This window comes from Nerophis lumbriciformis, linkage group LG16 (genome assembly GCF_033978685.3).
Source record: "Nerophis lumbriciformis linkage group LG16, RoL_Nlum_v2.1, whole genome shotgun sequence".
In the NCBI taxonomy this organism is placed as follows: Eukaryota; Metazoa; Chordata; class Actinopteri; order Syngnathiformes; family Syngnathidae; genus Nerophis; species Nerophis lumbriciformis.
Window position 1 is genome coordinate 21,262,224 of NC_084563.2, and position 18,477 is coordinate 21,280,700.

At 36.9% G+C, this 18,477-nt stretch overlaps 2 protein-coding genes across 2 annotated transcripts in view; both read right to left on the minus strand.

The window, feature by feature from the left end:
• Window positions 1–5,052: 5,052 nt before the first annotated feature.
• Window positions 5,053–17,201, minus strand: hopx (HOP homeobox). The gene is made up of 2 exons (XM_061976777.2): window positions 16,958–17,201; window positions 5,053–5,297 (listed from the first exon to the last, which is right to left on the minus strand). The coding sequence occupies exons 1-2, from the start codon at window positions 17,090–17,092 to the stop codon at window positions 5,220–5,222; spliced, it is 213 nt and encodes a 70-aa protein (XP_061832761.1). The 5' UTR covers window positions 17,093–17,201; the 3' UTR covers window positions 5,053–5,219.
• sec24b (SEC24 homolog B, COPII coat complex component) overlaps window positions 17,132–18,477 on the minus strand; it is a 63,209-nt gene continuing 61,863 nt past the window's right edge. Inside the window, exon 25 of the mRNA XM_072914891.1 lies at window positions 17,132–17,271. The gene's annotated coding sequence lies outside the window, so the exon portion shown is untranslated. The remainder of the gene's footprint in view (window positions 17,272–18,477) is intronic.

Consider the following 18,477-nt stretch of genomic DNA (forward strand, 5'->3'; position numbering starts at 1 on the left):
GAACCTATGTGGTGATATCCTTTACACACTGATGTCGCTTTTTGATGCAGTACCGCCTGAGGGTTTGAAGGTCACGGGCATTCAATGTTGTTTTGTGGCCTTGCAGTGATTTCTCCAGATTTTCTGAACATTTTGATGATATTAGGGACTGTAGATGGTGACATCCCTAAATTTCTTGCAATAGCTGGTTGAGAAAGGTTGTTCTTAAACAATTTGCTCACGCATTTGTTGACAAAGTGGTGACCCTCGCCCCATCCTTGTTTGTGAATGACTGAGCATTTCATGGAAGCTGATTTTATACCCAATCATGGCACCCACCCGTTCCCAATTAGCCTGTTCACCTGTGGGATGTTCCAAATAAGTGTTTGATGAGCCTTCCTCAACTTTCTCAGTCTTTTTTGCCACTTGTGCCAGCTTTTTTAAAACACATTGCAGGCATCAAATTCCAAATGAGCTAATATTTGCAAAAAATAACAAAGTTTACCAGTTCGAACATGAAATATCTTGTCTTTCCAGTCTATTCAATTGAATATAAGTTGAAAAAAAACATAAGAAAATCATTGTATTCTGTTTTTATTTACCATTTACACAAGGTGCCAACCTCATTGGTGTTGTATTTTGTATTTTAATGACATACCTTAATCTTGTTTAAAGGAGAAATGACCTCATACAGTATTGATGTGCATGTTATAGCTCTAAAAACAGGACTGTGTTGTGTCTTTAATTATGTGTATATTTCAAGCTCTTTATATTTATTATAACAGTATGTCAATTTAATTAAAAATATTTAAATAGTATGCATTTGTTTAAAAAAAAATGTTTTTAAATAATTTATCATGTTTATATTTTATTTAGTGAAAACATATTTTATGCTTAATTAAAACCAATAGTTTTAATTGTTTAAAGGGGAAATTGTCTTATAGTGAGGCGTGCAAGGTCTATTTGTTGCATGATAAAGCTTTAAAAATATAAGACTGAGGTGTGTGTGTGTGTGTAAACAAACATGCTTGTTTTGAGGGCGCGGTCATTTGTCACTCTTTGCTTAAAAACACTTATGATGGACACAGAAGTGTCTGTGTTTGTTTCCTGCCATCTGGGGACCGGTCAGAATTAGTCACCTTGACCAGGTTTTAGTCATCAAATCCTAAAATATGAACCTTGACATTCAGTTCTAGTCCAACAACCGGTTGGATGTGTCGGTCAAGCATGTTGCACGGCCGGTTTTTCACGTTCCGATCGTTCGACTCCACTTTCTCCCGAAACTGATTGCAGGGTTTGGATCTTACAAGGCCGAGGAAGAAGATGTGAGGATTGTTCAATGCAGTTTTGTCACAAAATGACAAAACTCTTGCAAGATTCTAAAGTTAACTGATGCATTTACTATAACAATGAAAAGAATGACTCAAAATAATCCAAAAGTCAAAACCCATGGCGCGCTCGTTTAACCGCGACTACATGTGTGTTCATTTAATCAATAAAAGTCAATATTGACAGTGGGCCCTTGCACAATAACGCAATTAAGAGCGACTCCAAATAAGACTGGAAATAATCCACAGAGTCATAGAAATCGCAGTAATGGAATGGCATTATGCCTATTGTGAGTACTGGGGGTGTCAAAAAAATTGGATTTTCGAATGAACCGTGGCTTTTATTTCTAACGTTTCTCAATTGATTAAAAAAATAAAATAAAATCAAAATAACGATTTTAAAACATTATAGTTTTTTTAGTCTGTCTTGTCTAGACACTCAAACAAATCATATTCATATATAAATATATATATATATATATATATATATATATATACAGTATATATATATATATATATATATATATATATATACATAAACACACAAATATATACATACTTTATATATGTGTAGATATATATACACACACATGTGCATATATATATACATACATACACAGTCGTGTTGTAAAGAACATAATGTCATGGCTGTCTTGAGTTTCCAATAATTTCTACAACTCTTATTTTTTTGTGATTGCGTGATTGGAGCACATACTTGTTGGTCACAAAAAACATTCATGAAGTTTGGTTCTTTTATGAATTTATTATGGGTCTACTGAAAATGTGAGCAAATCTGCTGGGTCAAAAGTATACATACAGCAATGTTAATATTTGCTTACATGTCCCTTGGCAAGTTTCACTGCAATAAGGCGCTTTTGGTAGCCATCCACAAGCTTCTACTTGAATTTTTGACCACTCCTCTTGACAAAATTGGTGCAGTTCAGCTAAATTTGTTGGTTTTCTGACATGGACTTGTTTCTTCAGCATTGTCCACATGTTTATGTCAGGACTTTGGGAAGGCCATTCTAAAACCTTCATTCTAGCCCGATTTAGCCATTCCTTTACCACTTTTGACGTGTGTTTGGGGTCATTGTCCTGTTGGAACACCCAACTGCGCCCAAGACCCAACCTCCGGGCTGATGATTTTAGGTTGTCCTGAAGAATGTTTTCATTGTCCCATTTACTCTCTGTAAAGCACCAGTTCCATTGGCAGCAAAACAGGCCCAGAGCATAATACTACCACCACCATGATTGACGGTAGGTTTGGTGTTCCTGGGATTAAAGGCCTCACCTTTTCACCTCCAAACATATTGCTGGGTATTGTGGCCAAACAATTTTTGTTTCATCTGACCACAGAACTTTCCTCCAGAAGGTTTTATCTTTGTCCAGGTGATGTAAGAAGAAACAAAAATGGTTTAATTTTTCTAAAACTCAACATTTTCAATTTGAGGTTTTCACGAGCTGTAAGTCATGATCATCACATTGATGTCAATAGAAGGCTTGAGTTGCATGTTATGTCATATATTAGTTTCACCTGGTAAATCTACCCAGCAGGCACCAGACATTGAAACAACGTTGAGCACTTGTTGAATTTGTCCTGACGTTGAGCAACTCAAACATAACGTTGAAATAACATGCTTTTTGTCGACGTTTAATCAACGTCGGGTTCTGACGTTGATTTCACCATTGAAATTTGGTCATTTCCCAACCAATATTCGACAACACAAATACAACGTTGAAAGAAAATGCATTTCATCGATGTTTAATCAATGTTGGGTTCTGAGGTTGATTTGACATTACATTTTGGTCATTTCCCAACTAATATTCTACAATACAAACCTAACGTTGAAACAACATGCTTTTTGTCGACGTTTAATCAACGTTGGTTTCTGACGTTGATTTGACCATTGAATTATGGTCATTTCCCAACCAATATTCTACAACACAAATACAACTTTAACAACATGCTTTTTGACAACGTTTAATCAATGTTGGGTTCTGACGTTGATTTGACCATTGAAATTTGGTAATTTCCCAACCAATATTCCACAACACACACCTAACGTTGAAACAACATGCTTTTACTCAACGTTTAATCAATGTCAAGTTGTGACGTTGATTTGACATTAAATTTTGGTCATTTCCCAACCAATATTCTACAACCAAAACTTAACGTTGAAACGACATGCTTTTTGTCAACTTTTAATCAATGTTGGGTTCTGACGTTGATTTTGACCGTTGAAATTTGGTCATTTCCCAACCAATATTCCACAACACTAATACAACATTGAAACAACATGCATTTTATCGACGTTTAATCAATGTTTGGTTGTGACGTTGATTTGTCCATTGAATTATGGTCATTTTCCAACAAATATTCTCCAACACAAACCTAACGTTGAAACAACATGCTTTTTGTCGACGTTTAATCAATGTTGGGTTGTGACGTTAATTTGACCATTGAATTATGGTCATTTTCCAACAAATATTCTACAACACAAATACAACGTTGAAACAACATGCTTTTTGTCAACGCTTAATCAATGACCATTGAAATTTGGTCATTTCCCAACCAATATTCCACAACACGAATACAACGTTAAAACAACATGCTTTTTAATCGACGTTTAATCAATGTTGGGTTCTGACGTTGATTTGACCATTGAAATTTGGTCATTTCCCAACCAATATTCCACAACACTAATACAACGTTGAAACAACATGCATTTTATTAACGTTTAATCAATGTTGGGTTCTGACGTTGATTTGACCATTGAAATTTGGTCATTTCCCAACCAATATTCTGCAACCCAAACATAACGTTGAAACAACATGCTTTTTGTCGACGTTTAATCAATGTTTTGTTCTGACGTTGATTTGATCATTGAATTTTGGTCATTTCCCAACCAACAACGTGGATCCAACGTTGGACATCAACGTTGTCGCTTACAACTATTTTGCAACATTGTTGCAAAATCAAGTTTTAAAGGACTTGTAAGTATAATCAACGTTGTATCAATGTCTTGTGCCCGCTGAGTAATACTGGTATTTTTGCTCCTTGAGGACCCTATTGTATTTCTAGCGTTTTATTATTATACCGCCGCCTCTTTGAGCTGTAATTTGACCCCCTTAACATGCTTCAAAACTCACCAAATTGGACACACACATCAGGACTGGCGAAAATTGCGATCTAATCAAAAAACCAAACCCCAAAACTAAAAATTGCGCTCTAGCGCCCCCCTAGGAAGAAAACACAGACAAAACTCACAGTAGGAATGTCGTAGAGACATGAAACAAAAACCTCTATGTAGGTCTCACTTAGACCTATATGTCATACACTGACAACCCCCAGCAAAAATCAACAGGAAGTTTGCAATTCCCCCTTCAAAACAAAAGTTGTGTAAAAACAGTCACCTTTTTTCAAACATTATCTCATATGAGCGCGATTGTCGTGTCGGCTTCAAATTAGCACAGGAGAGAGATTGAACCCTTCTGATTAAAAGTTGATGAAAGAGTTTTAATTACTGCTCCGGTTTGGATTTTATGAGCCCTCAAAGTCGGTCCAGTCCATCGCTGCTTGCAGCTTTAATTGTAATTGTTTCAGAATCGTGTTAAATCAAGAATGGATTCTGAAAGGAATCATCACCCCAAGAATCGGAGTTGAATCAAATCCCTACTGCTTGGTGTAAAAAAGGTTTGCTACAGCATGAATGTAGCAGCAACAAACCACAGCATGGACAAGCCCTTTATACTCTTAATTTATTCATATTAATGTGTTCATTCATGAAAAACATGGAGGTTATATTGCAAAAGAAACACCTTCACATTCCGTAAGTTCCAAGAGCTTCATCCAAGTACGCAACAAAGAGGGAGGAGGCAGGGAGGGGAAAAAGTCCAAAGACGGAGAGGGTCTCAATCCAAGACGGAGCCCTGTTCAGCTGGAAGACCCTCGGCCTGGCGCCACTGAGCCGTGCGCAGCCGGAACCACTTCTGGAACCAAGCAAACACAAGAACCATGTTTTTAAAAAACAGTAGCTGGTCTGCAGAACGTGAAACATGAGGAGTGATGATGTAACGGAACAGAGACCAGACATGAATAGTCCTGGGAACAGGTGCAGTTCTGGCTCTCCTGATATGGTTTCAAACCAAACAAGCGACTCTCATCAAGACATGCGGTCCAAGTCCTTTGGTCCACGTTAGACACGCGTCTTGGATCACGTGGAAGGATTTGTCAGGAGTGTCGCAGGTGTGCATTCTCCTGGAGAGTCTCTTCCTGACAGTCCTGATTCAGGACACCTGGACCTCGGCTCAACAATGTCCCACATCAGTCAGTGGGGTATTTACTAAATACTATTACAGATGATCTTGGACTAGTGTCTTTTTGCAGTTGGTACTTCAAATATGTACTTATTAAAAGAGGATCTTTGACACAAGTTTTTATAGCAGTTCCTTAAAAAATAGCATTTCTGTCATGGAGAGAATATTTAACTATAAGGACTTTTTTTTTGCAGGAGGACTTAAAAAGTGCTTCTGTCATATACAGGATCTTTGCCTTTTTATAGTCGGTCCTTCAAATCAGAAGAACACTTCCGTCACATATAAAGGATCTTTGACTGGTAATTTTGCTGTCAGTCCTACAGTAAAAACAGCAAAGCGCTCCTGTCACATATAGGATCTTTGCCTTTTTGAAGAACTGTAGGTCCTTAAAACCGAATAACATTTCTGTCAAATATAGAGGATCTTTGACGACAGTTTTTGCATTACGTTTTAAAAAGCAGCAAAGCACTCCTGTCACTTAATATTTTTGACTGATTTTTTATATTTTTTTTGCTAGGACCTTAAAAATCAGAGTGTTCCTGTCGTATAGCGGATCTTTGACGATCATTTGTTTTTTTCTTTCTGTGCTGTAGGATTTTAAAAAACAGCAGAGCAAGCGGTCCTGTCATGTAGAGGACCTTTGACTAGCATATTTGGCAGTAGTTTCTTAAAATCAGGAGAGTACTTCTGTCATATTTAGGATCTTTGTATTATTTTTAGTAAGTCCTTAAAAAACACAAGAACACTTTCGTCTTACATAAAGGATCTTTGACTAATATTTATACAGTGAGTCTCCTTTACTATATATATACATACAGACATACATACACACACTGTATGTATACTATATATATATATATATATATATATACATATATATACTGTACATGTATTTATATATTCTTTATATATATATATATACTGTATATATTTATACATACCGCATATATATATATATATATATATTTTCTTTTCTTTTTTGCAGTAGGACCTCAAAAAACAGCAGAATGTTCCTGTCACATATAGGATCTTTGCCTTTTTTAAGTACTGTAGGTTCTTAAAAACCAAATAGCACTTCTGTCACATATACAGGTAGAGGATCTTTGACTACAGTTTTTGCAGTAAGTTTTAAAAAAAAAAACAGCAGAGCACTGCTGTCACTTAAGATACTTGACTATTGATTTTTTATTTTTTTTGCAGTAGGACCTTCAAAAACAGAGTGCTCCTGTCGTATAGAGGATCTTTGACGATCTTTTTTTTTTCTTTCTGTGCTGTAGGACGTTAGAAAACAGCAGAGCAAGCGGTCCTGTCATGTAGAGGACCTTTGACTAGCATATTTGGCAGTAGTTTCATAAAACCAGAACAGTACTTCTGTCATATTCAGGATCTTTGTATTCTTTTTAGTAAGTCCTTAAAAACACAAGAACACTTTCGTCATACATAACGGATCTTTGACTATATTTTTACAGTGAGTCTCCTTTATTATATATATATACATACATACACACACTGTATGTATACTATATATATATATATATATATATATATACATATATATATATACTGTACATATATTTATTTATTCTGTATATAAAAAAAAATATATGACAGGACCGCTTTCTCTGCTGTTTTCTAATGTCAAAGATCCTCTGTACGACAGGAACACTGTTTTTAAGGTATATATATATATATGCTCCTGTCACATAGAGGATCTTTGCCTTTTTGAAGTACTGTAAGTTCTTAGAAACAGAAGAACACTTCTGTCACATATAGAGGATCTTTGACAACAGTTTTTGCAATAAGGCCTTAAAAGCAGCACAGTGTTCCTGTCATACAGAGGATCTTTGACTTGCGTTTTTTCTTTAAGTCCAAAAAACAACAACAACAAAAAACAGTAGAGTGCTCCTGTCACATGGAGGATCTTTGCCTTTTTGCAATACTGTAGGTCCTTATAACAGAAATACACTTCCGGAACATAAAGTGTAAAAAAAATACTGGCAGCTCAGTCGCCATAGTTTGACTGTAAAAATAAAAGTACCAAAGTTTGCACTGTAAAAACAACGACCGTAGATTTTACCGTAAAATGTACATTGATTGTCACCAGAATTAGACTGTAAAACTTACCGTGGTGCTGTTTTTTCATTTACAGAAATACGGTGTGAACCCCACCACAAATTCCACAGTAGAACTGGTGGCTGAGTTGCCAGTTTTATTTCCCGTAAAATCTAAACGTTTGTCAGTGCATAGAGGATCTTTGACTACGGATTTTGGAGCAAGTCCTTAAAATCAGGAAATGATCTTTGAGCAACACTTTTACAGTAGGCTCTCAAAGCATAACATGGCTGTCATATGGGATCTTTGCTTTGTTGTAGCAGGCCTTTAGAAACATTTCTGTCTGTCACATATAGAGGATCTTTGACTACAGTTTTTGCAGTAAAACTCCCATATACGAGGTCTTTAACTGTGTTTTTTTTTTTGGTAGAAGGACCTTAAAACAGCAGAGCACTTCTCTCAAAGGGAGGATCTTTGAGTGGATTTTTTTTGTCACATGTCTCTAAAAATGCCACAAATGATTGGAGGATGCGGGAAGAACTGTGGACACTCTGGTGATTTTGGATCACATCGGACTGTCTGCCCCGCAGTTTTTGAGGACCAGTCATAGACAATTTAGAGTGAAAAAGCACATTTTATTTTCACTCGCATAAAAAACATTCTAACTTGGATTGTTTCCCTGGCGTCGAGACTCTCCCGAAGGACAATGCAGCGAAGATACAACAAACTCCCTTCTTGTCTCTCATGGACACACACCTGTTGTTGTTGACTTTGGACTAGCGACTGCAAAAACATTAAGGCCGCGGAACAGAGACACACTACGGGCTTACACATAAACATAAAACCACAACAATATACGCCACACATACACCCCCCCAACCCAACGCCCTCGACGCAAATCCCATAGGGGTGATGAATGGATGGTCAGCGCCTGAGAACTGCGGCCTGACATCATGACCTCGCACTCCCTTCCCTCTGTTGCTAGACATCCCGAGATGTACGTTGTAATATGTATATGTGCTTTGCTATGGAGGTTTTTTCCCCACTCCATACTGGGCCCCTTTAGGAGCCCAGTCTAGATTGTAATTTTTTACTCATCCTTCCCCAGTGTTTTACCTTTTTCCCATCTTTTACGGGGTGCCTTGTGGCGACCCATCAGCGTTCCTGTACACTGTTTGTTTTGTCTCATCTTGAACGGGTTTGTGCTGAAAACAAAGTTTTGTTGTACTTGTGCAATGACAATAAAGACCTATCTAAAACACCTTTTGCAGGGTGCACTGGCCTGTCTCCTGGTGTCTCATCCACACTGTTGACTATGGTTTGCAAATACTTGGATGATTGAGGGAATCATTTGGGCTGTGTCTTTGATGGAGGAGCACGGTCAACACAAACGTGCTCGAGTTAGATTTCTAAACTTGTCTGATATTTTCCCAGAAATAGTTGTGCACTGGCCAGTAGCGTCTTTTATTACCAGTTCCTCACCGACGTTACATAACAGAGTAGACTCAGCCTCCACGGCATGGACCGAAAACAAACGCGCGGGGAGGAGGGTGGGGGGGTTCAAACAGAGGCGGTGGTGCGTTGTGCATGTTGGTCATGTGACGCAGGGAGGGGCAGCTTTGTGTGTTTTTCTCCTGTTGGCGGTTCACAACTCTTGACAGGAAATGAAGTCTTTTGATGAAGCCTGCACCCAGCCCAAGACCAGACTCGTAAACACCTGAGTTCAGATGCAGCAACACTCAAAAACCTTTTTGCAGCGCATCGGTACATACATTATTATTTTTGTTGTTGTTGTGAGGAGCAAACAGGGAACAAACTCATATAAAACTATATACCACCACCACTAACATGGAGTTATTATCATTGTTCATTTATTATGGGCCTGCTGCATAGAGCAGCCCATAAAAATATTGCTTAGACTTCAGCTTTTATTACTATTCTTCCAGACTTGGCCTAAAAACCACAGTCTCTTATATTAGCATGCTAACGTTTTATGCTAGCTAGTATGTTAACGTCGTTTATATTAGTAGGCTAACTTTTTTTGGCCAATTTTGTATGCTTTAACCTAAAAACAAATCATGATTTTTGATACTTGCTGCCGTCTTGGGAGGTTTTTTGCTAGCTCTTTCGCAAATTTTCTATGTTTTAACCAACGTCTTTTACATAAGCATGCTAACATTTATGCTAGCTTTTTTAGCCAATGTTATATGTTTACAGCTAGGAATAGTGCATTTTAATACTTTGCGCCATCTTAGGAGCATGCTAACTTTTCCTAAGTCATCATGCTAACGTTAGCATGGCAACGTTTTATGCTACCGATTAGGTAATGTTGCTTTTTTTTCTATTTTAGAAGTATGATCAACCCCCGACTAGAGGTTCAGGGCACAGATAGCAGGCGCATCAAATTTTACGCAATCATTTTGAGTTAATTATTTTAACACATTATTTTTAAGTCAGTATTAAATGTAGCTGTTACGGGGGGGGGTTTAGGAATATTTTCAGGCTTTTTATAATTGGATTATAATATGAGGGTTTGGAAAACACACTTTTTAAAAAATGGTTACATTTTTTAATTAAATTATGTAAAATTTTGCAGGTGGATACACCGCTATATGACCTGTCAACTTGCTTTATAAACATTCCTTCACCTAAAGGCTATTTAGTTGATGGACAAGGAAATATTATATTAAACTTTACCTGCAGGAAAGTAAATGGACCACTAAAATATCAAAACACGAAAGGAAACAAGTGTAGACTATTTGAGGAAGTTTTTACTCAGAGTCACGACACAAGTGGTTCATCTAGACCGACTGGTTTGTTGGGTTTAAAGGAGAAAAAAGATGAATGTTTGTTGAAGAAAGTGTTTCCCTGACAAGTGTGACCACCAGCAGACATTTGCTTATATAAAGAAGATCACTTTCCTGGGAGGATGTTGTCTCCTGATTGGAGCCTTTTCAGTTAAAACATTGCCTATAGATCACAGATGTGTTTACATGTGGTAATAAAGATTGTGTTTAATCTACTGTATAACCTCAACACAGTACACTCGCTACAGGAGAACTTTGTTTCCATAATGAATACTTTCTCCTCAAAACTCTCAATCAAAAAGTCAGATGTCAACATTAGCAAAAGGCAAGTATTTGAATTTACCACTAGGGGGCAGCGCAACAAGAAAAAGACTGTTACCGTACTTTCCGGACCATAGGGCGCACCGGATTATAAGGCGCACTGCCGATGAATGGTCTATTTTTGATCTTTTTTCATATATAAGGCGCGCCGGATTATAGGGCGCACTAAAGGAGTCATATTATTTTTATTTTTTTTCTAAATGTAAAAGACTTCCTTGTGGTCTACATAACATGTAATGGTGGTTCTTTGCTCAAAATGTTGCATAGATTATGTTCTACAGATCATCTTCAAGCCGCTTTCTTTCTGACAGTCGCTTCCGGAAGCGCCGTTTTGTGGGCGGTCTTATTTACGTGTCTCACCTTCGACAGCGTCTTCTCCCCGTCATCTTTGTTGTAGCGGTGTAGCGTGCAAGGACGGAAGTGGAAGAAGTGTCAAAAGATGGCGCTAACTGTTTTAATGACATTAAGACTTTACTTCAATCAATAACGGAGCAGCGTCTCCTCATCCGGAAACAACAACCGTCCGACCGGCACTCTAATAACTAAAGTTCCTTGGGTGAATAATATAAACTCACTATACCGGTATGTTTTAGTGCTTTCATGGCGAGTTTACTGACAGATATAAGTAAGAACTTTACACTACTTTATATTAGAAATGGCAACAGTGGAGGATGAATGTCCCATAACAAGAAGATAGAGAAAAAGAAGAAGCTTATCGACAACGGTGTCGGCACAAACTACAAAGAGAGACGCGCGCAATTTTTCAGGATTTATGCAGATCCCAAATACAGATCAGCAGGTACCAGAAGGTAAGAAAAGTTGCTTTTACATAATATTGCAAAACAAAACAAAACAAAACGCCAATATGTCTTACCTAGGGGTGTAACGGTACGTGTATTTGTATTGAACCTTTTCGGTATGGGGGTTTCGGTTCGGTTCGGAGGTATACCGAACGAGTTTCCATACGGACATATTAAGTAGCGTAATGCACGTTGTGTAAACAATGCACACTGAGGCACAACACACGGCATGCTAGCAGCTAACGGGCTAGGATAGACTGACCATACGTCTTCTTTTCACCGGACATGTCCTCTTTTGCGGAGCTGTCAGGGCGGAGTTTCTTAAATGCCTCAAATGTCCGGCATTTTGAGTTAGGGTTGCGTGTATTAACAATGTACGTTCAGGGTTAAGAAGGGGTTAAAAACAAAACAAATTGTGCGCGCAGCAGCATTCGTGAGGGAGGGGCAGAGACAGAGAGAGAGAGAGAGAGAGAGAGTTATGATAAACGCGCATGCATCGCCAGGCTCTGCTTTTTATCCATAGATTTATCAGATTTAATTTTTTATTATCTATAGCAGGGGTGTCAAAAGTGTGCCCCGGAGGCCATTTGCGACCCACAGCTAATGTTTTAAAGGCCCACGCCACATTCTAAAAATACTATTAAAATAAACAAAAACATAACAAAAGTGAAATAAAAAAGCTTAAAGGTTAAATGTAATTTATGAATTATTGACCTATCGAATGTTCCGTTTACTTCACATCAAATATTTCACTAAGAAAAATATTTTTGGTGGAAGATTTTGCAAATTTGGTAAATAAATAACCAAAAAATGTATATTTTGTTGTTTTCTTACTGTACCGAAAATGAACCGAACCGTGACCTCTAAACCGAGGTACGTACTGAACCGAATTTTTTGTGTACCATTACACCCCTAGTCTTACTTTAAACACACACCATAATAATACTCCTATGTTGAAGCACATCAAGCGGTGCGGCGTCATATCTTACCAAAGTCGTACTAAAACATTTTGATACATTTTTGAGCGCCGTGTGTAATGCTTTAAATTTTCAATGCAACATAGAAAATGTTGGTGTTGTTTACTTGAGTCATATTGCCGTCATAATGCAGTCTACACGTATCTCTTATGTTTGACTGCCATCTACTGGTCACACTTGTCATTTCGCCATGTACCAAATGAAATAGCTTTGAGGTGGGTAAGCTCAACCCAACGTATTCCTTACATTAGGCGCACCGGGTTATAAGGCGCACTGTCGAGTTTTAAGGGAGGAAAAAAGGATTTTAAGTACACCTTGTAGTCCGGAAAATAGGGTACTTATCTTTGAAATGTATATTATCTGTGTTCTTTTTTGCAAATGAAAATTGTGGTGACGATTATAAAAGCGCAAATGAAAATGGTTGGGTAATTTTATTGAGTGTGAATTTTTGGGCAGCTAACAATTCAACCTGATTCTGATTTCTGGGTTGACGATTCGATTCAGAATCGATTCTGGATTCAAACCGGTTCTCGCAAAGTGTTATTTGGCATAATAGTTCTCATGAACCTTTGTCAAAACAGGTTCCAGGTTAGAAACGCTCCTTTCTGGCTGCACGGCGAAGGCCTACAAACGTCTTTTTAAAAATGGATTCTGAAGAGAAAAAAAAATGTATACATCCATTCATTTTCTACCGCTTGTCGCTCTGTATATATATATATGTTTTTTTTCAAATCCATTTTTGAAAATTATGACTTGATTTAATAAGATGAATAAGAATTGCGATTTGGACATGAACCGATTTTTTGGTGCCCAGAGCATAACTATAATAGTGTATAATAATACACATATGAGAAATAATAGGATACGTATATATTTTTAATGACACCTTTTTTTTTGAGGATTAGAGAAATAATTGCGACTCATTTGAAAATCGATTTTTTTTTTGACTTTATTAGACTTTATTTGTCTAATTTTTTGTGACGTCAGAGAAAAATTGTGATGACGACCATAGAACAAAAAAAAAAACCTGTAAAAAACTGGCAGAGTCAACAATTAGTGTTATAATAGTGTACAATATGTATATAATAAGTAGGCTTGAATAAGCTTGATAAATGCGTGTCTCTGTCCTGGCTTCTCATCACAATATGGCAGAGTTATATTATATTATATTGGGGTTAACTTCTTCTTACACTTGCATTATCATTACAACATTATAACACATGATATTGTGTGACCTGTACACCCCACAAATGTTGTTACGATGGCAACGGCTTGACCCTGAAACAGATTATTTATATTCCCTTTATTATGTATGAGGGAAAAACAAAACATGGTGACTCTTTATACTGTAAAACAGTGGTCCCCAACCACAGGTCCGGGGACCGGTACCAGTCCGTGACGTATTTGCAACCATGCCGGAGAGAAACATTAAATAATTTATAAAGGACTGCATTTTCTCCGACTTAACTTTGGCCTGTCCCACCAGACCAGAGGTGTCAAACTTGTTTTCATTGAGGGCCACACCGCAGTCATGGCTGCCATTAGAGGGTCACTTGTTACAGTAAATGATGAATGAATTTGCCTATAAATTTTAATATTTTACATTTTTACGTAAAGAGGGGAAAAAAAAGAGGATATTACCATTGTTCTTTACAGGAAAAAACCGGCAGCTTAGTTGCCAGACTTTTACTGTAAAATATATGGTGTTATTTTATTTATTTATTTATTTTTTACAACATATTACTGTAAATATAAATACAGTAACGCTGTTTAATTGTATTTTGGCAACTCAGCTGCCAGTTTTTTTTTTTACCATAAAAAATGTGGTACCATAAAATCATCAAAAAAAAACTAAACGGACAGCTCAGTAGACAGAATTGTACTATAAAAAAACAAACATTGGTCGTTTAAAAAAAAAAAAAAAAAAAAACCTCCCTCGATTTTACTGTAAAATCTATTGGTCATTTTTTATAAAAAAAAACCAAACGAATAGCTCAGTCGACAGAATTTTACTGTAAAAAAAACAAACATTGGTCGTTTTCTTTTTCAATTTACAGTAATATGCAGTAAAAAAAAACTCCCTCGATTTTACTGTAAAATCTATTGGTCATTTTTATCAAAGAAAAACAAACTGACAGCCCAGTCGACAGAATTTTACTGAAAAAACAAACATTGATTTTTTTTTTCAACTTACAATAATATGATGTAAAAAAAAAAACTCCCTCGATTTTACAGTAAAATCTATTGGTCATTTTTATAGTGTCCATTTTGATGGATAACTTGCTTCGAAATCATAAGTTAAGCAGTTATGGAAGTATCTGCCATATTTTTCAGATTATAAATTGCAGTTTTTTTCATAGTTTGGGGGTGCGATTTATACTCTGGAGCGATTTATGTGCGAAATTATTAACACATTACGGTAAAATATAAAATAATAATATGTATGTCATTCACGTAAGAGACTAGACGTATACCAGCAATCGTCCCACACACACACGTCAACCAATAAAAATTAGGTGGGGGCGGGTCATGGCAGAAGTGCATTGTGAAAAAAAAGATGCTACCTGCTACTACTTCCGTACCTATGAAAATTGATCAGGAGTGACAGATTGTTTGGTAAACGTACAGCATGTTCTATATGTTATAGTTATTTGAATGACTCTTACCATAATATGTTACGTTAACATACCAGGCACGTTCTCAGTTGGTTATTTATGCCTCATATAACGTACACTTATTCAGCCTGTTGTTCACTATTCTTTATTTATTTTAAATTGCCTTTCAAATGTCTATTCTTGGTGTTGGATTTTATCAAATAAATTTCCGCAAAAAATGCGACTTATATATGTTTTTTTCCTTCTTTATTATGCATTTTCGGCCGGTGCGATTTATACTCTGAAAAATGCCGTATTTGGATTTTGACCAACAATATTAGATAATATATTTTTTCCCCCTGTCAAACTAGGAAAAAAAACTTAATAACTTTAGTAAGAAAAGAAAGAAAGAAAATATAAGGTATTTTATTGACACATTATTTCCAGGCTTTTGCGGGCCATATTAAAATGACGTGGAGGGCCACATCTGGCCCGCGGGCCTTGAGTTTGACACCTGTGCACTAGACACACCAATAAGCTTGTTTATAGATGTACAATAAAACTCCTCATAGGAAGTTGCCATTTGTTATAACTTGGTGACATGATACAACGCACATTAATGAACATATAAAGTATAAAAGTGACCGATAGTAGCCAAAGGCTGATTTTCATCTGCATCTCATTGCAAAGAAACAAGCCCATAGCTCCCACTAATTCAGCCTTATATTAAGTTGTATTTTTCATGCCCTTAATTTTTCTGTATTTATCTGGCACAAGTGGAAAGCCGCTCCCTGAAAAAAAAGCCTACACTAAACCGGTCAGTGGTGCAAAAAAAGGTAGATGTAAAAGACCACAAGAGGGCGCAGTGGAGCGTTTGTCTCTTTTTCACAACAGGTGTCAGCAAAATAAAAGCCCATGAAAATATATTTTAGGGCTGCAACTAATCGAATAAAATCGATTATAAAAATAGTTGGCGATTAATTTAGTCATCGATTCGTTGGATCTATGCTATGCGCAGAGGCAATTTTTATTTTTGGATTTATTTATTTTTAAAAACCTTTATTTATAAACTGCAACATGTACAAACAGCTGAGAAACTATAATCAAAATAAGTATGGTGCCAGTATGCTGTTTCCCCCCCCCCCCCCCCCAATAAAATACTGGAAAGGATAGAAATTTAGTTTGTCTCTTTTATCCAATTATTAATCGAAGTAATAATCGACAGATTAATCGATCATCAAATTAATCGTTAGTTGCAGCTCTAATATATTTGCATATTAAATAGACATTGGTGTTTTGGGGGTACTTTCGGGACACATGTCAAAAAGCAACACTTGAGATAAATTAAAAACAGCTCTTAGTATGATGAAATGTACAAAACAAAAAATAAAATATTTAAAATGGATTATGTTTAAATACAAACGGTTTCCACCCGAGGGACTTTGTATTGTACACAGAACACAAAACATACTACACTATTTATAATATTAAAAAAAATATATATATGTATTTACTCCTATTTATTTATTCAATACATTATTTAACATTTATAATTTACAGCACAGATGAAAAGTGTATTCTTGTTTGTGCGCCATGTTGGTCAACTTTAAGTAAGACACATCCCTCAAATAACGTCATTTACAAAAAATGGCTCGAGTTACTTAAAAAAAACAAAAAAAACTAGATAAAACAAAAGCAGCGATGCTGTTGATAGTTTATGTTTAAAAAAAAATACATCCATAAATAATGATCCGTGCTCCGAGGCGGGGGGGGGTGTCTCACCTGCGTCTCCGCCACGGTGAGTCCACACTCGGCCGCCACCAACATGAGCGTCGTTTCGTCGGGAAACTTGCTGACTTTGTTGAAGTTGTCCTCCAAAGTTGTCCTCTGGTACTCGGTCAGCTTCATGCGCTCCATGTCGGTGCTGGAGGATGCCGCCGCGGTGGGGGTGGAGCTCGGAGGGGCGACTGGAGGCAGACCCGGGCAGGCGTCGTGTGAAGGAGCTCCGGCAGAGTCCCGGATGTGGCAGCGCTCTTCCCGCCCTCTGGTTGGAGGCGGGGCCGTGACGTCATCGCGCCTACTGTACCACACGAGTCCTGAACACCCCGTTACAACATATTTTCACCTAGGGCAGGGGTCGGCAACCCAAAACGTTGAAAGAGCCATATAGGACCAAAAAATACAAAAAACAAATACAAAAAACAAATATGTCTGGAGCCGCAAAAAACGAAAAGTTTTATATAAGTGTTATAATGAAAGGCAACACATGATGTAAGTGTCTATATTAGCTATAATAGCCTACTATCAAAAATAATTTAAAAGCCGTATATAAGTCTTATAATGAAGGCAACAAATGACGTAAGTGTCTATATTAGCTATAATAGCCTACTATCAAAATTACTTTAAAAGCCGTATATAAGTCTTATAATGAAGGCAACACATTAGCTATAATAGCCTACAATCAAAATTACTTTTAAAGCCGTATATAAGTCTTATAATGAAGGCAACATATGATGCAAGTGTCTATATTAACTATAATATCCTACTATCAAAAATACTTTAAAAGCCGGATATAAGTCTTTTAATGAATGGAACACATCACATAAGTGAGACGGCGTGGCGCAGTGGAAGAGTGGCCGTGCGCAACCCGAGGGTCCCTGGTTCAATCCCCACCTAGTACCAACCTCGACATGTCCGTTGTGTTGTGCTGGTTAGCGCCTTGCATGGCAGCTCCCTCCATCAGTGTGTGAATGTGTGTGTGAATGGGTAAATGTGGAAGTAGTGTCAAAGCGCTTTGAGTACCTTGAAGGTAGAAAAGCGCTATACAAGTACAACCCATTTATCATTTATCATTTAAGTGTCTATATTAGCTATTACAGCCTCCTATCAAAATTACTTTAAAAGCCGTATATAAGTCTTATAATGAAGGCAACACATGACGTAAGTGTCTATATTAGCTATAATAGCCTACTATCAAAATGACTTTAATTAAAAGCCGTATGTAAGTCTTATAATGAAGGCAACACATGATGTAAGTGTCTCTATTAGCTACAATAAATAGCATACTATCAAAAATACTTTAAAAGCTGTATAAGTCTTATAATGAAGGCAACACATAAGTGTCTATATTAGCCTACTATCAAAATGACTATAAAAGCCGTATAAAAGTCTTATAATGAAGGCAACACACGATGTAAGTGTCTCTGTTAGCTATAAGTCTACTATCAAAAATACTTTAAAAGCTGTATATAAGTCTTATAATGAAGGCAACACATGACATAAGTGTCTTTATTAGCTATAAT